The sequence below is a fragment of the Mesoplodon densirostris genome, chromosome 10 (genome assembly GCF_025265405.1).
Source record: "Mesoplodon densirostris isolate mMesDen1 chromosome 10, mMesDen1 primary haplotype, whole genome shotgun sequence".
In the NCBI taxonomy this organism is placed as follows: domain Eukaryota; kingdom Metazoa; phylum Chordata; class Mammalia; order Artiodactyla; family Ziphiidae; genus Mesoplodon; species Mesoplodon densirostris.
In genome coordinates, this window is record NC_082670.1 from 107,594,366 (window position 1) to 107,616,517 (window position 22,152).

General features: G+C 58.4%; 1 protein-coding gene across 3 annotated transcripts in view; it reads right to left on the minus strand.

The window, feature by feature from the left end:
• The window catches only part of FBLN2 (fibulin 2), a 76,294-nt gene that overhangs the window by 31,036 nt on the left and 23,106 nt on the right, over positions 1-22,152 (minus strand). For all 3 annotated transcript variants that reach the window (XM_060110646.1, XM_060110645.1, XM_060110644.1), the window contains exon 2: positions 18,555-19,873. In XM_060110646.1, coding sequence (XP_059966629.1) covers positions 18,555-19,818 — 1,264 coding nt within the window. In that variant the 5' untranslated portion in view covers positions 19,819-19,873. The remainder of the gene's footprint in view (positions 1-18,554; positions 19,874-22,152) is intronic.

A 22,152-nucleotide genomic window follows, 5' to 3' on the forward strand; every position in this document is an offset into this window, starting at 1 on the left:
GGACGGGACGGTAATCCCTCCAGAAGAGGCAGGAGGGGCGCCCAGCAACCCCTCCCTGCTCTGCTCTGGGTTTTCATGGACTCCCCCATTTGTGTTCACTTTGCCTGCGCTCGGCCAGAGGGAGCATGGCCTTCCTTGCCTGCCGGTTAGGCACGAGCACCGTGGCCAGAGAGGTGAAGGCCACCTCCCACTGTGACAGCTGCAGGCTGGCTGGCAGGCTCTCACCAGCCTCGTGGGTGACCCGGGCCGGGATCAGCCTGGCTCCCAGATGCATCCCCACGGGCTGCCCCTCAGAGTCAGGACACCAGGCCCCGCCAGCCAGAGAGCACGACCTTGACTCTGGCAGGAGTCCCACCTCTGACACTCCTGAGAAGTGGAGGGAGGATAAATCCACTTTGGAAAATGATCTACCGTCATCCAGGAAAGCGGAGACAGGCAAACCCAATGACGTGGTGATTTCACCCCCAGGTCCATGCCCAGGAGAAATGGGCGCCCGTGGTCTCCACCTGGGGACCCACAAACAGTAGCTCCAAACTGGAGACAACCCGAGCGTCCAAGGACAGGAGAAGGTGGATACTAGGGCATGACCAGGCTGTGCAAATGGGCGCGCGGTGACCACACGGTGAATCACGGGGACACGGCCTCAGGGCAGAAGCAGTCACAGAAGGACACTGCGCACTGCCTTTCATGTGAAGTTCAAACCCAGAGAAAAGCAAAACACCTGCTGAGGTGGTAAAACTGTAAAGAAAAGGAAGGAACTCGTGCTCACAGAAGCCAGGACAGTGGTAACCAGGGAGGAGGTCAGGGCAGCCATGGCTTCTGTCCCCAGGGCTGGTGCCTTGGCGGGTGCCCTTCTTTAACTGTTGAGACAGTCCCTTATGCTCTTCTATTCACAAATACTCCATGACAAAAATATTACTGGAAAAGGTAGTATGATTAGAAAATTCTAAGACTGAAGAGGCAAACAGTCTTTTAAAAATGTGACCCAGGGCCTCCCTGGTGGCGCAGTGGTTGAGAGTCCGCCTGCCGATGCAGGGGCTGCGGGTTCGTGCCCCGGTCCGGGAAGATCCCACATGCCGCGGAGCGGCTGGGCCCGTGAGCCATGGCCGCTGAGCCTGCGCGTCCGGAGCCTGTGCTCCGCAACGGGAGAGGCCACAACAGTGAGAGGCCCGCGTACCGCAAAAAAAAAAAAAAAAAAAAAAAATGTGACCCAAAAAGTGATACAAGCCAGACACAAAAGGACAACTATTATATGATTCTACTTACATAAGGGCCCTAGAATAGGCCAATTCACAGAGACAGAAAGCAAAATAGAGGTTACCAGGGACAGGGATGGGGGAGGGAGAGTTAGCGTTTAAAGGGGACAGAGCTTCAGTTTTGGGAAGATGAGAAAGTTCTGGAGATGATGGTGGTGATGGCTGCAGAACAGCGTGCATGTTCGTAACGCCACGGATTAGTACACTTAAAATGGCCAAATCTAGGGGCTTCCCTGGTGGCGCAGTGGTTGAGAGTCCGCCTGCCGATGCAGGGGACGCGGGTTCGTGCCCCGGTCCGGGAAGATCCCATATGCCGCGGAGCAGCTGGGCCTGTGAGCCATGGCCGCTGGGCCTGCGCGTCCGGAGCCTGTGCTCCGCGACGGGAGAGGCCACAACAGTGAGAGGCCCACGTACTGCAAAAAAAAAAAAAAAAAAAAAAAAAAGGCCAAATCTATGGTATGTGTATTTTACCACAATAAAGAGAAAATAATGCATTGCAGTGTAAAAACAAAAAAGTGACCCAGCATTTCCCCTTCTAGAAATCTAATGGCTGACAGACGTGCCACGGGCACAGGGCAGTGATTAAATGATTGGTGTTATATCCGCCCAATCTCATGCAAGTGTTAAAAAGAACGCGTTAGATCTTCACTCACTTCTGTGGAACAGTTTCCAAATATATCACAAAGAATGAAGAAGACAGGCTCAGTGCTGAACAGTATGTATAGTAAGTCACCGATGATCTTTTTTAAAGTAACACGTGGACACACGTGGAGGATTTCTGGAAGGAGGTCCCAGAAACGGGTAGCAGCGGGTGTCTCAGGGAGGGACCGGGCCCTGGGGAGGGAGGGAGCAAGCTGACATCCACTGTTTACCTCTTTTGTGTCTTTTATGTGTTTTCCTTACCGTGGGCAGGTATTACCTATTCAAGAAACATGCTGTTATAAAAAGATCCTGAGATTCCAGGGAATCTAAGCTCCTTTGATCACAGGCAGTGGGTGCCCAGAACAATCCGACCTGGAGGTCATGACCCCTCTAGATAGTCCCCTCTCCCGGACATCAGAGCCTGAAAGAATGGTGGCTTCGGAAATGCTGTAAAAAACGCTACACCTGCAGGGTGATGAGCGGCCACCTCCACCAGCACCCTGTTTGGACAGGATGTTTGCGGGGCCTGAGCAAACAGTCCAGGGAGTGCTGCAGCTCTGATGTTCTGTATTCTGGGGTGGGGGTGGGGGGTGGCAGGGTTGTCACCCGCAGGCCCTGGTGGTGCCGGGAGTCCTTTTACAATGACTAGAAGATGGGCAAACAAGAAGGATCCTGAGTGTTGCCTTCCTGCCCCAGGATCCCAAACACAACGGCTGAGAGCCAGCAGGAGCTGCTGGGCTGAGCCCACCTGCTGGGCCCACCCAACCTAGCCCCTTAGAGATGCCTTCATCCATCACCTGGGGCAGGACAGCCCCCAGCGCCCCCTGCCCTTTGCAGCAGCACCTCCCCCAGCCTAGCTTCCTCGTAGGGGTGTTGACTGGCTCCCTCCCCCCGCCCAAGTCAGCACCCCACCCACCTGCTCACCACCCCAGCCCGGCCTGGGAGGCGCTGGGCCAGCCTGGCTGACTAGCTGGATCTCTGGCCTGGCCGAGCCGCCTGGCGGGCCCCAACCTGCAGCCACGGTACCTTCCCTCCAGCTCTAGGAAGAGGGTCGTCTCCCCACCATGGTTTTACAGGTGAGCAGGCTGCAGCCCAGGTCACACGCCCCAGCCAGGGGCAGCCACACGACCAGATATCAAACATGACCGGAGGACTCCAGTAACCCGAGGCAGTGCGCAAAGACAGCCTGACGACAGAACAGAACAGAGAGGCCAGAAAAGACCTACTCATCTGCACTTGGCTCCTGACTAAGGTAACAGTGCAGTGGGGGAAGAAGGTCTTTACCACACCCAGCATGGGGGCAACTGAACATCCACCTGAAAAAAGAATGAGTTCTGACTCCTACTCACACCACCCAGAGAAACAAATCTAAATGCGATCTAATGTGAAAGGTGAAACAAGTTAAAATATCTAGACTGTAACACAGGAAAATATCTTCATGACTCTGGGGGAGACAAAGATTTCTTGAAAAGGACACAAAATACAATCACAGAAAAGTAAAGATCAGTACATTGTATTTCCCTAAACCTAGGAACCTGTGTTCCTCAGAAGACAGCATGTGCAAGGTGCTCGTCAGAACATGTCCTCACGAGGGTGGAAAGAAATGTCCGAGAGCAAGATAAGGCACCGGTGATCCAACAAAAGACGCATCATCAGAATCTATCAAGAACTCCTAGAAATCGGCAAGACAAAGAAACCTAATTTAGAAACGGGCAAAGAACAACAGAATTCCAACAGTAACACGAGAGTGTCCCACTACACGGCCATCAGGTTGGCGACAATGAAAAAGAGACCACATCCAGTGTCGGCAAGGACTTTCACTCATGGCTGGTGGGGACGGAAATTGGTGATGCTTCGGAAAACTGTCTGGCAGTGTCAGCTAAAGCTGCCAAACCCCTCCAATACAGCAATTCCACTTCTGGGTAAATACCCGACAGAAATTCACACAGAATGTCCACAGCCACTGAATTAATCACGGCCCCACACTGAAAACAGCCCAAACCTCCATCCGCACTAGGACAGATCAATAAACTGTGATTTATTCCTACAATGGAAAAATAAAGAGCAACTTCTTTAAGTGAATTACTGCTACATGCAAGAGTCTGGATGAGTCTCAAACACAGGATCTTGAGCTAAAGAAGTTAAACGCAAACAAAATCATACCATATGGTTCCCACTACACAAAATAAATTCAAGAATAGGCAGGAGTCACTGATGGTGATAAAAGTCAGCCTCGTGGTTTCCGTGAGCGGTGGGGGGACAGTGGGGGGAGGGAGAGTAGAATTGGCTGAGAAGGGACACCAGGAAAATTCTGGAGTGCTTGAGATGTTTTATATCTTGATTTGAGTGGAGCTGCCTGGAACCCACTGAGCTATTTTATGAAGATGCATGTGCTTTACATACATAATACTTTATAAAACTACATAATCAGACATAAAATAATTTTAAGGGAGGACTGTTATATTAATCTAGATTGAAAGATATTCAAGAGTATCTATAGTATACTTTAATAAACACTTTCAGAAAGAAGGAAATTCAAGAGGTAAAACAACCAAATATGAACCAAAAAAGGTCTCACCACCCCTGAAAAAATATGACTTTACTAAACTGGCTATACGTTACACTTTGGGGGCAAGTGGAGAAGACAAATGTGGTACAAGGGAACTGGTAACTGTGTCAGGTGTAGGATCACAGTACGTAGTAATACAGGAGATGGCTTTATTTCTCCGTTGCAACACACCGTGTCAAGGCTGAAATGTTGCCATCATGCACACGTGCGCACATGCCCACGCACACACTGTATCTCAAACCAGAGAGAAAGAAGAGCAAGCACTGGACCGTTATGGGGCTGAGACTTCTTCCCTGAACCCCCTGCCCTTAGAGGGTCTGGCAGCTGGGGTCCCAGGTGGGACTCTGGGATGCTGGTGCGCTGTGGCTGGTGAAGCCGCAGTTACGAGGCGACTCGACGGCGGGCCTTGCTCATGTGGAGGGGCCCTGAGGCCCCACGGTGCTTGGCTTCAGGCTGGTCCCCGGGAAGCTTTGGGAGGTGGGGGGGGTGAGGGTTGGATGACCCGTGCACAGGCCCTACCCTCCCTCCATGGCCTCCCAGGGAGCGGGGGGTGTGCGTCTGTCATGGGCATTTTAATGGGCTACGTCTATTGGTACTTTCACAATGAGAAAAGCCGCTTGTACAAAAACAGGCTGCCCTGACGGGGAGCAGTGCAAAGACTTGCGACGAGCTCAGCTCTGTTCAAGAGGACTATGCGGCCCTGGCATCTGGGTTAGAGGATGCTGCCCCAGAGAGAGTCAGCGGCCACATGGAACCTGCAGGAAAATGCTGAAAAACGGAAGGGGACCAGCCTCATTTTCTGAGAAAATAACTTTCCCAGCACGAGGACAGAATAAAGAGATCCAAGCACTTGGACACGGGAGTGGACAGCTCGCGTCCTAAGAATGAACGAGTCACCGGGGAGATCAGTCTAGAATCACACCATTGCAAGCGTCCTTCCAGCACAGAGCGTGTGACCGAGGCTGGATGCCCATCAGGCGAGCCTTCACCTAAAAGGAGAGCTGTCCCTCCCTCCACCAGGCTCACCTCCGCCGCCAGCCATGTCCACCCCCTGCTGTGCTCCTGGAGGCCTCCGCAGACCCCCAGCCCCACCCAGCACAGCCTTCCAATGTAACTCACACTTCACACAAACCAAACGTGTGGACTTTCACCAAGACACCTGGGACGCATTCTGTTCCTCCTCAAAAAGAACTGCGAATTTTCTCTCTTTCATTATTAGTTGAAGAAACCGCGGCCACCCCAGACTATGCTATGGCTCAAACCAGAGTTTGATGGCATTTCGCTTCTTGGGATAGCACTTTGTTTTATAGATGAATCTTGTAAATGACTTAATTCTATTTAACTGTTCTTTCCAGATAGTTTAATTTAATTACCAGTCCATCGTACACGCACACAGTTTAATAAGAGATGATGTTGAACTTTAAGGCAATTTTGATTTTCCCGGGCCAGTATTTACTATAAGAGAAATGTAAACATAACCTTATTTCCCACCTTAATGAAAGGGATTGGTTAAAAAAATACAAAAATTGAAAATATCACATAAAAAACTGGACATGTTTTTTTTCTCCTCTTAGAGGCAAACAGGAAGCAGGTCACCAGCGTGGCTTCCTGCAAAGCCCCAGGTGGCAGTATTGGGCCGGGCAGTGGCAACATGGAAATCCTGCCTGGGGAGCAGGCAGTGGGCACCCTGGGGTCAGGCATCAGACGAGGTGCGGGGTTGGGTGGGAGGGCTGTTCTGGCCAAGGGTCTGGGGGTGGCAAGTCTGTGACCTCAGGCTCCTAGCGTTCCCAAGTGGGACTCCATGGGGCCAGGTTGGGCTCTTCTAGACCAAATTCCCAGTGACCCCACCCAGCGACTTTCCATTTCTCTTAACCCACATACCTGGGCCACGGCCCCAACTAGACCTTGACCAGATCTCTTCCCCTCCCCACCCCCAATATCTCCATCCTTTGTCCCACTCCCCCTGCAGCCTGCAGAGTGGCTGGTGAATATTCAAACTGAAGCAATGAGCCCCAATCAAGGGGCCCAGGACCCCCCCACACTGAAGACCCTAAACTGGGTGTAGGTGGAAGCAGAGCTAGGAAGCCAGAACCCTGCTCAGCTTCCCACTGGCTGAGCCATCTCAGGGCACACCCTCGGCCTCTCTGTTCCTGCATCCGGGCTTCAGGGGCCAAGCGGTGGTGGACAAGGAAGAGTGAGACCTTCCCAGGTGATCACCCACCACCCCCTGGCTGCCCACCTGCCAAGTGAGGCCAACCCAGGGGGGAAAAAACAGAAGCCTGGCCGATCGTTCTCCGCCTCCGGCCCGGACCTCTGCCCCGACTCCTGAGGCACCTCCCCTCCCCTGGGGGTCAGCTAGTGGCTCCGACACTTCCAGGATGGGACTGACCACGAGCCGCCCTCACCCACTGACCTGGGGTCGCCCATCTCAGGAAGCACGCTGCCGCACCTGGGCCTGGGAGGTGGAGTCCTGTAGACCCCGGTGCCTCCACAGCCACCAAACCTGCCGTCCCAGATTCACCTTCTACCCTGCCCACTGCTGATGGAGCCTGGCCCCCACTCAGGCATGGGCACCTCTACGTAAGGCCACAGCTCCCCTCCGGGCCTGGCGTGACAGCTCCCACTGCTGTTGTGCCCTCACCCTGAAGTCCCCTCTGTGACTCTCTCCAGGGGCTTTGAGCCTGTGCCACCTGTTTCCTGGGCTTTGACTCTGCTGGGCAGGGAGGTCTGGGGGGGAGCACACTGGCCTGGGAGTCGGAACTTCGGGGACCCCACCCTTGGAGCTCGCTGTGAGTCTCTGCCAGCCCCCTGCCTGCCTCTGGGCCTCTGCGACCCAGACGTATAATGAGAAGCAGCTGGCGCTCCGTGAGTCTAAACTGGCAGCAAACCGGTGCCCACTTCATGCTTTACTGAGGCTTTGATATATGTGAATTAGTTGCCAACATTTACAAACGGGGAGATTTTATATAAAATTCCAGATCTTAGGCTTCTTTCGGAAAACTTAAAGTGATGGGCCACGCTGGGCTCCGAACTCCAGGGCGACAACTGGAGCCAGGGAGCGGCTGCAGCTGCGTCCTCGTCCCCATGGCCAGCGGCTCCCCTCCACCAGCTGCCTCACCGGAGGCACCTGGCTTTGCTCCCTCATTGCGTCCGCCCCAGGCCTGCGCGTCCCAGCAGGCACCCCCACCCCGGGCAGGAGTGTGCTGGGCGGGGAGGTCTCCACCGTTCTGGTTCCCACTGCATCCCCAGCACCCGATACAGTCTGGTCCAGAGCACGGGGCCCATGAACTGTCATGAATGAGTACTCAAGTGGGGCAGGGAGTGGGGGGCTGGAAGGGAGACAAGACAGCTTGTCTCCTTCTCTCCCCGCGCACCCCGTCAGCTTCTGGGAGCACTGGGTCCAGGAAGGCTCCCCCCAGCCAGACTGGCTCGTTCTGCACCCCCCTACCCTCCACCATATGGACCCCAGAGAACCCCAGAATCTCAGACTCTGGGGCTGGGGGCCTGCCAGCCCTGCCCTGGGCCCTGCTTTGCCCCTCCTGGGCTGGGGACACAGGGCAGCCCTGGAGCCTCGATCTGCTGACAACAGGAAAATACCTACTCGTGCCAGGCAGCTGGGCAAACCCTGGGAGGTGCTGGGGCAAAGGCCGAGAGTCAGTGGTTGACAAACATCTGCTTCACTGCCCTCAGTGACCCTGGACATTCATGTGACCTCCCTGTGCCTCAGTCACCTCAGCTCTGAAATGGGCATAATGATCGTCCCCCTGCACATGGGTGTCACGAGGCTTTAACACACTGATCAATTCACATCCGAGGATGCCCACAGCCACGTGATAAACGCTGCCCCTGCGAGGGTGAAGGAGGAGACCCTCCCCGTTTCTGGGACATCAGCCCCGCAGCTAGGCTGTGCCACTGCAGGTGAGACCTCAGGATGGGGGTTTGCTGACTCCGTGGGCAGACGCTGGAACAAAGCCGCAGGGCAGGGACGGAAGAGTGGAGGGGCAGCACGCCCTGCACACCTGGAGGCAGATGGAGTGACCGGCGGGGTGGGAGCAGCCAGTGAGCAGCTGAACACCCTCAACCCAACCGCACGAGACCTGGCCCCTTTGCCTTTTCAACAGCAGGACAACTCCCGGCCACCAGAAAAGACCCACATCTGTTCATCTAAACAAAAACAAATCCATGCCCCACCACCCAGAGTGCAGGGCCCTCGGGCAGGGAAAGGAAGGGGTTCACAGTCACAGCAGCTGCTCTGAGCCAGCTGACGCACTCTCCCTACCCCTGTCAGTAATCCTGGGGGGACAGAGATTACTCTTCCATCTTGCAGACACTGAGGCTCAGAGAGCGTGAGTCCATCACCTGAGGTCACACAGCCAGGGCAGCAGAGGTAGGGTTCACACCCACGGATGCACCCTCCAAGGACCAAGCTGGCTCATCCCCAGCATTTCTCGGCCCCAAGCCCTCTTTCCCTGTATGGAGACCCCAGAGTACACAAGGAGGGCCCAGCAAAGCCCCAGTCCATGCAAAGCTGACCTTGGCAAGACGGAAGTTCCTCCTGAAAGCTCCAGCTGCTGCAGGACAAGGGACCCAGAGGCCACACAGCCTCTGGCCCGGCGCGGAGGAGGTGCTGTCAGGCAGACGACGTTGACCCTTCCCCAGGGAAGGTCACAGCCCAGACTTCTGACCTCCAGTTCACGGAGGCACCCGGGATTCCGGAAGGCTCAGGGTGCAGGAGGCTGGGGTGGGGTGGCTTGGCTCAGCCTCAGGAGAGCCGCTCGGCATGTGAATGGAAAGCAAGCTGGAGCTCAGAGGCCGCCGCCCTCCCAGCAGAGCCCTCAGGGCTCTAGGGACAACCAGGACACCAGTGTAAGCAGAGCCCTGCTACACGGCAGACCCCAGCGCCTGGTGCCCGACACCAGCTTTCTCCCAGTGAGAACATGCTCTAGGAGGGAGCCCTCAGTAAGCCCACTTTACAGATGAGAAAACTGAGGCCCGGGGCAGTGAAGTGATTTGCCTAAAAGTCTCACAGAGAGTGAGGGGCGGAGCAGCCTCAGCCCGGGGGAGCCTTGGACCAGGCCAGAGACGCCTGAAACACCGAAGGACCTGGATCCGGAGCTGGGCCCACCACTTACTCGCTGCTGGCCTGTGGGCCCATGTTCCCCTGGGAAGGGGAAGGGACTCATGGTAAGGTCGTGTGGGGACTGAGATGAGGCAGGAGGAACACCGGCCGGGGCAGGGGGTAGCTTCCTGTCCTGACCCCCCCACCCTCCTCCCTGCCTTTCCCACACCCCCGTGATGCCCATGAAGAGGAGCCCTCGACCCCGGGCCGGCCTCCTGACAGGCAGGCAGCCCAGCGTGGAGAAAGCAGTGGCCGAGCCAGTTCTAAGCCCGGGCCCAAGAGCTCCTGTGCGCGTCTCATCTTTCACTCAGAGCCCTGTTTCTGCGACGGGAACGAGTTCGCGGAGCAGAGGCAGCCGCCCTGGCAGAGGCTGTCCCAGACCAGCCACTCCCGGCAGCCACTCCCAGCCTGGGGCAGCAAGCCCGGCTGACCTGTGGACTTGGGATCAAGTAGAAACGCCTACTGTGTGCCACAGAGGTTCTGCAGTCGCCTGCGACTCGCATTACTGAGGCAAGAGACTATTCGTTACATGACCGAGGCCTGTCCCCGGCAGGCAGGACAGGCACGGGTTTGGCGAGAGGGCAGACAGACCACCCCCCAGGCCCACGTGCTGCTGGCGGGGGTGTGGCCGGACTCGCTGGGGAGCCCTGGGCCAAGGCGGGGGCACGGGGGTCGGGGGGAGCAGCGCACACTCACAAACTAACGCCCCTGCAAGAAAGCTCCCAGCAGCCAAGGTGGGAACATCTGGCTGCCCCTGCTCGGTTTTCTCCCTAGCGTTTTTCACCATGCAACACAGATTTTACCTAATGAATGACTGTGTGCCCCCTGCCCCTGCCCCGATCCCATGGAACACAAGCCTCGTGAGGGGTACCAACTTCATCCATTTTGATTACGGCTGTATCCCTGGCACCTAGAACTGTGCGGTAGGCACTCAATAAATATTTGTTGAATAAATAAACTGGGGAAACAGGCATTCCCATACATGGCAGGTGTGAGCAAAATCTGGTACACCATCAATGGAGGTGAGCTGGCAAGTACCGGGTTTTAAGTAGGCATCCTGTGGCCTCTACAGTGGAGCCCATGGCAGCCAGCACCTCCCCAGAGAAAAGTGTGCAGACGATCATCAAAAGATTGGTACGGCAGGTGCACGGCAACCCTCTTCCTAACGGTCCAGGGTGGAAGCAACCCCACAGCCCTTGGCAGGAGAAGGAGCCACCAAACTAGGGTCTGACCAGACCATGGAGCAGCTCTCAGCCGCAAAGAGGACCGACCACGGAGCCCCCAGCATGTGGACCTAGAAATGCTGTGCTGAGCACAAGAAGCCACACATGAGAGCAGACTGCGTGGCCCCATTTACGAAAGTCTGAGAGCTAGTCACAGTCAGGGAAGCGGTTCCCAGGACGGGCATGGAGGAGGGGACCTGGGTTGTCTCGGGATGTTTCATGATCTGAGTGCCGAGCACACGGGGTGTTCCTTTGTGAAATGTATTACTGATTTGCATGCTTCTAATAGGTTCTCCTGGTTACATTTGGATAAATGGCTTACAAAGAGAAAATAAAGAAACGCATGTGCACACGGACCCAGCGATTCCACACCGGGTGCAGCAGGAAGCCATTCACTGCGGCAATGGACACAACGCAGCATCCGTCTGCCAGGATGGTAACAGCTGGAACATGCACACAGAGGAGCCCTGGCTGGTAAAGGGAGCTCCCCACGTGCCCACAGGGAGAGTCCTGAGGGGGGCTGTCCATGGAGGAAAGCACAGAACAGAAAGGTGAGCACAAGATGCTAAACGTGAGGAGAACAGCGCACACACCTGCACGCTTGCCATCGTAGGACCTGTGGTTCCCAAGTGTGGTCCTATAGGCCCTGAGGGTCCCCGGGACCTAATCAGGGACCCACGGGATCAACATTATTTTCAGAACAACACTGCAACACTGGTTGCCTCCTTCACGCCCTTTCTCCTATGAGCATACAGCGGAGTCTTCCAGACTCTACGTGACTTGGTGATGATGTCATCACTTTGATGGCCAATGGAATGTGTACTTGTGTATTCTGTGTTTTCTAGAATGTTCTAAAGTAAACTCAAGAAAAGATGCTCGGGGCTTCCCTGGTGGCGCAGTGGTTGAGAATCCGTCTGCCGATGCAGGGGACACGGGTTCGTGCCCCGGTCCGGGAAGATCCCACATGCCGCGGAGCGGCTGGGCCCGTGAGCCATGGCTGCTGAGCCTGTGTGCCCGGAGCCCGTGCTCCACAACGGGAGAGGCCACAGCAGTGAGAGGCCCGCGTACCGCAAAAAAAAAAAAAAAAAAAAACAAGAAAAGATGCTCAACATCGTTAGTCGCCAGGGGAGTGCAAATTAAACCTTCAGTGAGATACCACTTCACACTTCACACACTAGGGCGGCTACATTCAAAACGACAGACGGTAACAAGCTGGTGCCCCTGTGCGCTGTGGCTGGGGATGTAACATGGTGCAGCCGCTGAGGATTACAGTTCGGTGTTTCATCTTATGGTCACACACAGAGTTCCCAGATGACCCAGCAATTCTGCTCCTGGGTACATTCCCAAGAGAAATGAAAACATACGTCCACACAAAAATATGTCATGAATATTAACGGCAGCAGTGCTCGCAATAGCTAAAAGGTGCAAACATAGTGTCTACCACCTAGTGAATGAATAAACAAAATGGGGCCCATCCACACACTGGAATGTCTGCCACGGAAAGGAATGAAGCTCTTATTCATGCTGCAACGTGCAGGGGGCTTTGAAAGCGTTATGCTTAGCAACGGAGGACCGTCCACAAAGACCACATATTGTATGATTCCATGTCCAGGAATGTCCAGAATACGCAAATCCATAGCGACAGGGAGTAGACTGGAGGCTGCTGGGGGCTGGGAGGAGGGAGTGGGAGGTGGCTGCTACCTGCATAGCAGTAGGGTGACAAGAATGACCTAGAATTAGATTCTGATGATGTTCTCACGGCCCTGACAAAAAGTACTGAACTGTACACTTTAAATGGGAGGGCTTTATGGTACATGAACAGTATCTCAATAAAGCTGTCTAGGAAGGAAGGAAGGAAACACAGTTTTTAAAAATTAAAGAACCCCACCACAGGCCGAGCCTTGGCCCCAGACCCTCTCTAGGCGGAGCGGCTGTGAAATGCACCCATTCCCTCCAAATGCCATAAGCTCTGGGGCAGCCAAACCCAGGGGGCCCAGCTACAAGCCACTCAGACCCACGCCTGCCCCAAGTCCTCCATGGGAGCCATGAGCCCAGCCCCTCCACTGGGAGACTAGGGCCCCCTGCCCAGCTCTACTATGACCACCAGAAAAGCCTCCTCCCCTCTCAGGGTGCCATTTTCTCTTCCATAAAACAGAACGACCAAACAGACTCTCTCAAGGTCGCCACAGGGTGAAACTCAGTGCCTGACAGATGCCCCCAGCAGAGGACCCAGCTCTCCTCGGTTTTATCACCTTCGTCACCTTCAGAGCCCCCCAACCTCCCCCGAAGTCTGACGGGCAGGCAGCCCCTTCTCAGCTCCCCCAGTGGCTGGCCCAGGGCACATGGGCCTGGTGTGCCCGCAGCTGCCGATTTTCAACGAAAGCCAGAAAGCTGGAATTTATGTGAAGTCTTCCAGCTTCTAAATGTTTGCAACAAAATTCTAGTGCTTACAAAGATGCTCTGCAGAAAGAAGCTGACAGGTGACAGGGGTGTGCACCATTAGCGGAACAGCAGACAGAGGTGGGACCAACCCCAGCTACGCGGGGTCATTGAGGAAACCGGGGCTCAGAGGCATCGCGGCCCAGGCCCCAGGTCACACAACGAGCGCACGTGAGCTTCGGCCCGGGACTCACCACGGATGAGCAGGGGCTGCGGGAAGCCCAGGCCCCTCGTTTGAGGGTCCTGCTGCCCTCGGCAGACCCTACGCTGCCAGGGAAGAGTCAGACATCCCAGGTCAAGGCCCGTGGGCTGGGGGTGAGGAGGGGAAGGGCCGGCTGGCCCACCTGCAAGCTCTCCTCGCAGGGCGCCCCCTCCCCAGGCCGCTTTGGGAGCCAGGAGCTCCTGTGGCTGATTCCGGCACACAGAACATGAGCTCAGGTGTCCAGACTCCCAGCCTGGCTCCCTCTGGTCCCCAGGCTGTGCTCAGGGACCACTCAGACCCCACACAAGCTTAAGTCTCCCACAGCTGAGCCAAGAGAGGAGAGGGGAGGGTCTGTAGGAATCCTCTGGGGAATAGGGAGAGGCCGGGCAAGTCTCCCTCTGCCCCCTGGAGCCACAGCCCAGTGATTCTGGGGGGCCCTGGAGACCCCCAGACACTGAAGGCCCAGGGCTGGCTCCTGGGGCTGCAGGGTGAGGCGGGGAGAGCCCGCTCCTGTGCTCTCCTCCCTTCACCCAAAGGAAGTGCTGCAGGACACAAATAAGATCCTCCCAGCTCCTGCCCACCACCTGCAGCAGCTCCCCACTGACCTCGGGGAAAGGCCCAAATCTTCATCCTGAGGGTGAACACCATCGCCCTGGGCCTGGCCCCTGAGCACTTCCCAGCCTCTTCTCACACCAGCTACACAGCCTCCTTTCAATCCAACTCCTTCCCTCCAGCTGCAGGGCCTTTGCACGTGCTATGCCCTCTGCCTGATGCACTCTCTTCTCTCTGCTCCCCACCTCTCACCCAGTCAGCAACTCCTTCGGCTCAAACATCACTTCCCAGGAAGACCTCCCCGATCCCCAGGGGAGTCCGATCCCCCGGACAGGCTCACAGAGCACAACCACCCCATTCCTCGGTCCTCGTCCTATGACTACCACGTTTTCTCCCCCACTAAACCATAAGGTCCCAAGGGCAGGGGCAACACGGTCCATCCGGCATCTGTCACAGCCCCTGCACACGCCGGGCACCAGAGATGACTATCAGGGGTGAGGACGCGAAGAAATGGCGGGGGCACCTGGATCCACCGCTTCCTGCACGTGTGTCCGTGGGCAAGTGGCCCTACTCCTCTGCTGTGCACCAAGGGGGTGGCTGTGATGATTAAAGGGGCCAGTGATCTCAGAGGGCTTACGATGGTGCAGGCACAGGTCATAAGCCGATATGGTGTCTGCAATTAATATACAGTTATTTGAATTTTAAAGCTTCTCTAGTAACTGGAACGTCAAACCGTTCGAGGAGCGCTGCCCCACAGGATCCGGTGACGTGAGGCCCCGAGGAAGGGGCTCCTTTCCTGCCACGGGGTCCTGGGGCCTGCAGGTTTTGCTGGAGCCCTTTTCCAGGAGAGGGGCTGCTGCTACAGGAACCTCCAGCTTCTGAGGGCCACCCTGACCCGGGTTCCCACCCTTGTGGCCCAGGAGGGCGGGGGGTGGTCCCCGGCTCCCTCCATCATGCCAGCGCCGTCGTAGAAGGAGCCCTCACAAGCCCCCTGAGGGACAACAGACGTCAGAGCCCTTCTCCCCGGCAGGGAGCCGGGCATGTGGCTTCCATTACGCTCCATCTGGACATGCTCAGAGGCAGCCTGGATCCCTGGCACAGCTCCGGCTCAAAGACAGGACCCCCACTGCAGCCGGGCCTGGGGCAAGGGCTGGAAACCTCCTTCTCCAGGCCCCAGGGCTGCCATGGCAACATGGCCGGGGGTCACTTCCGCCCCACGGCCCGCCTCTCAGCCGGCCCCACGGGCAAGCAGGACAAAGCTGCCACCTCCCCAGTTCTCCCCACCGAGGGCCCCTTCATCCCTTGGGAACCCCCAGGGCTCCCCCTACAACAGCAGTCAGAAGGCTCTAAGGCCCTCACTGCCCCAAGGATGCTCATCGGGCCCCTGACCCCCACCCACCAGGCACCCCCCCGCCAACCTCCCCACTCCGTGTGCATTGCTGTGACCACGGACAAATCTGTGTGGGCTCATCCATTACGGCCCTCCACCCCCGTCAGACCCCAAAGGGGAGAGGCTGTGCCCGTCCGGTTCACTGGACGGCCCCTGGTGCAGAGAGGGTGCGCCGCACCTATCTGCTGAAGAAATTAAGTGGGTGGATGGAGGAACAGATGGTGAATAATGACGGCTGACATTTTTAATTACTCGGCAGTGCTAGGCCCCATGCCGAGCTTGAATGAGTTAGCTCACTGAATCCTCAAAACACCCCCAGAAAGCAGGGCCTTCTCTGCCGCTTCCAGATGGAGAAAATGAGGCAGAAGGCGGAAAGCGGCTCGCCTGAATCACAGAGCACGTGCACCGGTGGGTGTCAGGCGGACACTGGGTGAGCACAGCAGGGAAGATGGATGGGGGAGGTGGACGGCAGCCAGCCTCTGCTTACACGGTCTGGGCCAACTCCTGGGTCCCATTTAAATTCACCCCGCCGGCCCACCACTCCCAACTTCCTACACCTCCCTTTCCCCGAGCTCCAAGAAGCACAGCCTGTCCGTGCCCTGCTCTGGGCTTTGCATGGGCTGGGCCTCTGATGGGATGAGGGGCACTCAGTCAGGGGCCCCACCCCCAGGCGACCTTCACCAACAGCCACACCCCAAAATCCATTTGAGAAAGCCTGGGGCAGAGGAAAGAACCCGGGGCTCCTGAGAACGAAGCAGCTCTCCAGGGTTCCAAGGCCCACACCACAGAGAGGCCTCTGGTAGCAAGGGGGTGGGTGATGGGGACAGGGACGGGGCCGGGTCTATTCTGGAAACCCTGGAGGCTGCACGTACCATCCCCGGCGCCAGGCCTTTAAGCCCGCCCGGGCACACGTGGACTTCATTAGAGCCCCGCCCCACGCACACGCCCCGCCCCCTGCAGGCTCGGGGCTGGGTGGGGAGGAGCCCCCGGAAGCCCCCTGCCCTGGTCCCCGCCGCCACGAGCCACACCTCTCCACCCTCAACCTGGTCGGCTGAAATTGAGAAGGAGCCCAGCTCCCAGCTTGTGGGAGGGTCGAGTCACAGACGGGGCCAGGCACCTAGGAGGTGCTCAGCAAGGGTGAGTTCTGTGTCCGTCCACCGAGAGCAGGATGGAAGGAGCCACCAGGGCAGGGGCCTGGGGGCTGGGGGAGCCTGCAGTCTCGGCCTCAGCACACAGCAGACGCCCAGCAAGGGCCACAGCTCTGGACACACGGGCCCCCTCCCCCAGGAAACCGTCCCAGATGCCACCCGGGCAGTCCCCGCTCACAGCCTGTGGACCACACTGGCCAGTTCCTGCCTCCCAGGGGCCTATTAGGGCCTGTCCACAGTTGCTACCTAATGAGGGTTTACAGAGTGAAGGACACAGGACTGAACAAGACATGGACTCGCAGCTGTGGAGAGAGATATCTAGACACCCAGACAACGCCTAGGGCTCCCTCAGAGCAGAGGGCAGGGAGCTACGGAGGGGGGATGGAGGAAGGGTCATACAAGACACAGACCCAGCGAAGGATTCCTGGAAGCGGTGCTGCCTGAGCTCACTGGGAAGAGTGTGAGCAAAGGGGTGGGACAGAGGGGAGATGACAGTGTAGGGTGCTCATAGGGTGGCAGGGAACTAGCAGGAGGGGGGATGACTGGCAAAGGGGTGGCCAGAGTTCCCTCATTAATTTGCCCAGTGTTTCCAGAGCACCAACTGTGGGCACAGCAGAGGAGATGGCAGACAGGGTCCCTCCACTCATGGCTCTAACGTTCCACCGGGGGAGACAAAATTAAACAAGGAACGATGTGCTACAATGCCAGGTATTACTGGGAGGAATTCAAGCAGTGTAAGAGGAAGGTGGGGTGCTCTTTGACTGGGGTGGTCAGGGCAGGCCTCTCTAGGCAGGTAACCTTGAACAGAGAGCAAATGGAACGAAGAAGCAAAATTCATGGACACCTGGAAGAGCACTTCAGGAAGAGGCAGTGGCAAGTGCAAAGGCCCTGGGGCTGGAAAGTACTGGAAGGGGCCAGGAGGCCGGTGCAGCTAAGCACAGTGCGGAGGGAGAGGGTTGCTAGGCACCGAGTGTTTATGCTCCCACCTCCAAACTCATGCGTTAAAACCCTAATCCTCAGTGGGATGGTATCTGGAGACAGAGCTTTGGGGAGAAAACTAGGTCTTGAGGGTGGAAGCCTCGTGATGGGATTAGTGCCCTTCTAAGAAGAGATGCTGGAGAGCTTGCTCCACCTCTGATGTAACCCAGATGAGATGTGGCCTCATCTGCTCTGCCAGGTAAGGGCACAACAAGCAGACAGCTCTGCAAACCAGGAAGCAGGCTCTCATCAGACAACCGATCTTAGACTTCCCGATGCCAGGGCTATGGGAAATAAACGTCTGCTGTTCAGCCACCCACTCTATGTATTTTTGTTACAGCAGCCAGAAGGGACAAGAAGAGGGTGAAGAAGAGAAGGCCTGGGAGGCCCCAGGGGCAGGCTGTGCAGGGCCTGAGGGCCCTGAGAGGACTTCAGTATCTACTCTGAGTAGGTGGGAGCCACAGCAGGTACTGAGCAGAGGAGGGACAGAAACCACTTGTATGTTAGCAGGACCCCTGGCAGGAAGCGGTGACAGACCCGGTACCGGGCTCTTGCAAGGAGCCCCCACAAGAGCCTGCATCCCTTCTGCTGCCATCGCAGAGGCCAAGAGCACAGCAGCCACGCCCAGAGGCTACTGTCAGGGAGGTGTGAGCAGGCAGCTGTATCAGGGTTGTGAGCTCCCACTTCCTGCCAGGGCACCCGTGGACCCCTCCGCAGGGGCCCCCCCAGCCCTGATAAGGTACATGTAAGAGGCCCTAGGCCACAGCCCTATCAGGTAGCCCAGCACCTACCGTGACAGGGACCCCACCCATCCACCCACCATGCTACCCCCAGAAGCTGAGCCAGGAGAAAGCTCCATCTCAGAGCCTCCAGCCCGGAGCTCTGGGGATGGTGCTGGCTGTCCCTGGCCTGGGCCCGCAGACCCAGCTTCCCCTGCTGCAGGCAGCTGTGCACAGACCTGGGCCAGGCTACGGAGCCCCGAGGCTGCCCCTCCCCTGGGATGAGTGGCCCTGGAGGAACCAGGAAACAGTCTTACCTGCAGGGTCACCTCTGGGGACAGAATGCACAGAGTTGGGGTCTGCGTCTTCCTCTGGCCGAGAAGGGGGCAGACCCTGTGGCTGCTTGGGCACTTCCTGGGTGGGTGGCACGCGGGCCGCCTCCTGGTGAGGTGTGGTCAGGATGGCGTGGGTGCTGGGCTCTGCCGGGCCCTCGGGAGCGCTCTGCGTGGCCTGTGATGGGAGGACACTGGCCGTGCTTGACGCTGGAATGGGCCCAGCTCCCTCCTGCCCGGCGCTGCGGGGGGTGGCCTGGGCGTCCGGGATGAGGTTCTCTTCGGGCCGTGCCCTGGCCTCTGCCGCCTCCTCTTGGACAGGGAGACCAGGGGCTGGACCTGCCGTGGACCGTCCATCCAGCCCCCTGGGGCCACCTGCTGCCGGCTGCTCCCTGACGGTCAATGCCTCTCTCTCCTCCTGTCTGTCCTCTGTCACTCTCCTGGCCTTGGCCTGCACGGGGGCTGGGGGACCCAGGGCAGCAGCTGCCGTGGGCCTGGGGAGGGCGGCCGGCCAGCGGGTGGCCTGGATGGCTGAAGGTGGCTGACCCCCAGCTCCCAGAGCAGCCGGGCCCCCGGCGCCCGCCTGGAGCTCGCCCTCCAGGGCCGCCGCGGCCTCCGCCTCGGCCACCTCCTGGTCGTAGCTGTAGGGGTCTTCGTAGTGTCGCTCAGGGTCACCCTCCTCGGCGTCTGAGAAGTTTCCGGGGGCGGCGTCTCCGTGGCAGTCGGGGAGCCGGTAGCAGATGAGCTCGCCGCCGGCGTCGGGACAGTGGCAGGCCCGGCAGGGCGACAGGTGGACGGTGTGGCCGGCGGCGTACTTGCGGCCAGAGTGGACACAGCCCACCTGGCCACACTGCGGGCAGCTGTCGGCCGCCACCACGGCCTCGATGCAGTTGGGCGGCAGCTCCGGGCACGGCATGAACTGGCAGCTGATCTTGCCGCCGCCCGGTGGGCAGGAGCACTCGGTGCTGCCGAAGTCCACGAAGTAGGACTGGCCGGCGGGCACGCGGCCGCGCACGAAGCCGCCCTGCAGGCAGTCGTAGTACTGGTAGCCCTCGCAGGCGCAGCCCTGCTGCACGCACGTGGCGCAGCAGGCACCCGGCTCCAGCGCCTCCTCGATGCAGTTCTCCAGCGGGGGGCACTCGACGCCCGTGCAGTCCTGCCCCGGGACCGCCGTGCTGGGGCTTGGGCCCAGGGCCAGGGCCACGGCCACGGCCAGCCAGGCTCCCACAGGCTCCCCGAGTGGTGCCATGCCCTGCAGCCGGCCACGCGTTGCCTCCAGATCCACCGTTCTCTCTCACGAGGCCCTGGGGGGATCGGAAAGGACACAGATCAGCACCACGTGGCGGCCACAGGGGGACACGTGTGCACGGCTGGGCAACCTCCCCACCTTCACTCACACGCGTGCACTCGTCCTCACGTCCCTACGCACACACTCCCACTCGCACCTGCTCACATGCACAGACAGGCACTGCCGTCGCTCACGTGTTGGCAGAGTCGCCAGCGTGGCCCTGCCCAGGGCCGCTGACCCCCACTCTCACCTGCCACCTGACACGTGTCCCTGGCTGGGACCCTCAGCCGATGGTCCCGCACACACTCACACTGTCACATGCATTCTCCAGGCACATGGCTGGCACGCCTGGGGCATCGGGGTCTCACGCCCTCCGTGGCAGGCACACAGAGGCCTGGTTACAGCCCTCCAGGCACAGTTACACGCGCTGTCTCACCCACAGCCTCACCCACGTGCCAGGCGGGACACCACGGGTGGTCTCACACACACAGTCACCAGCACCCAAACAGTTTATCTCCCCCCGAAACCCAGCTTGATCCCCAGCCATGCACCCAGAGTCCCGTGGCTGCCAGCCAGAGGGCATGGCCAGGTGGACGCTGGGCAGGAACCAGGCCCTCCCAGGCCTCGGCACACAGCCAAGCCCCCTGCCGTGGCCCTCGGACCCCAGGGCCCAGGAACACCCCCCAACAGATCCCCTTGCACTGCAAGTTACGCTGCAGGGGAGCCTCCTGCCAACCTCCTCAGATGCCTCAGCAAACAATACCACCGTCCCCAGAATTATCCTGGACACCCGCTGTCCCCCGCACGCGCGCGCATGCACACACACACACAAACACACACCAAGTCCCATCCATCCACTGAGCTGCGTGAACAGCTCTCCGCCCTCTGCCCACTTCTCTCCACCGCTGCAGCCCCGCCGCGGCTCGAGCTGTACTCCCATCTGCCCTGGAACACGCCTGCCACCTCCCTCCCCGCCATCCACTCCTGCCCTTTCTCTGCAAAGCTGCTGTGATCTGAAAGCAGCTGACCCCGATGTGCATGGCTTCCTGGCTTCCCAACCAGGAAGCAACAGTCTGGGTTCCCTGTGAGAGCCACCCTAACCCTCCCTCCAGGGGCCCTGGCATGACACTCCCGCAGCCCCTCCTTGTTACCCTCTACAAGCCACTCGAATGTCACCTTCTCACCGCCCGCGCTCCTCCCCCCACCTCCATCCTCGCCAAAGTCGCCGGTCCCACAGCCCTGGGACCCGCGTGGCTCGGGGCCAGGCCTGCACCCCCGGGCTGCATGCTCCTCAGTCACAGACAAGGGCTCCCTCTCCACCCATTCCCGGCCCCGAAGCTGCGCTATCATTTGCAGTCACTGCAACGATGGTCGGATTTGGAAAAAAAGACAATCAAGTGAGATCTCTACTATTTTAACTTTGTAAATTTCAAACCTAAAAAACAGAACAATAGGAACTTCTTTAAAGTCTTTAACAGAGAGGAGAAAGAAGCAACCCTTGTGCCGCCCACCTCCTGGCTGAGCTGCGGGGAGCATGACGGCACCGCAAGGACCCTGTCGGGTGGGGCAGTGACGGGGCGACTCAGCGGCCACGCAGCAGGGGAGGAGTTCTGCCTCCGAGGCCAGGCAGCCAGGATTGAGGGCACAGGCCCTCCAAGCCGGCACCCTCCAGAACTGGGGCTTACCAGCAAGTGAGGCAGGCCCCGTGCACACTCTGCCAGCACTGGTACTCTGGAGCGGGGAGCAACTCCAGAGGTTACTGAACACCAGGCAGTCATGAGGACAATGAAGACATGAATGAATGAAAGCCAGGAAATGGGATAGGAAGAGCCGGGGTGTGGGAGAGCCTACTTTAGCCAGGGTGGTCAAGCAAGGCTTCTCGAAGGAAGTGGCATTTGAGCTGAGGCCCGAGCCAGTCGGTGGACACAGCCCCATGAACGTCTGGAGGCAAAGCATGTCGGGTGGCAGGAACAGCGAGTGCAAAGGGCCTGAGGCAGGACTGCACAAGGGAGGTGGGGAGCAGCAGGGGCCACTACAGTGGAACCAATGGGCAAGGGCCACTACAGCGGAACCAATGGGCAAGGGCCAGGGTGGTAATGCCCAGATAAGCCCTGGAGCCTGGACTGACCTGATGGGACGCTCTACTTACAGGCTTCGTCTGCTGCTGTGCTGAGAATGGGAAGGTGGGCAAGAAATGGGCAGCGGGAGAGGACGTGGCAGGATGTGCTGACGGCCTGGGTGGGGGTGAGGAGGGGAGTCCAGGGTGAGCAGAAGTTTGGGCCTGAGCACCTGGAA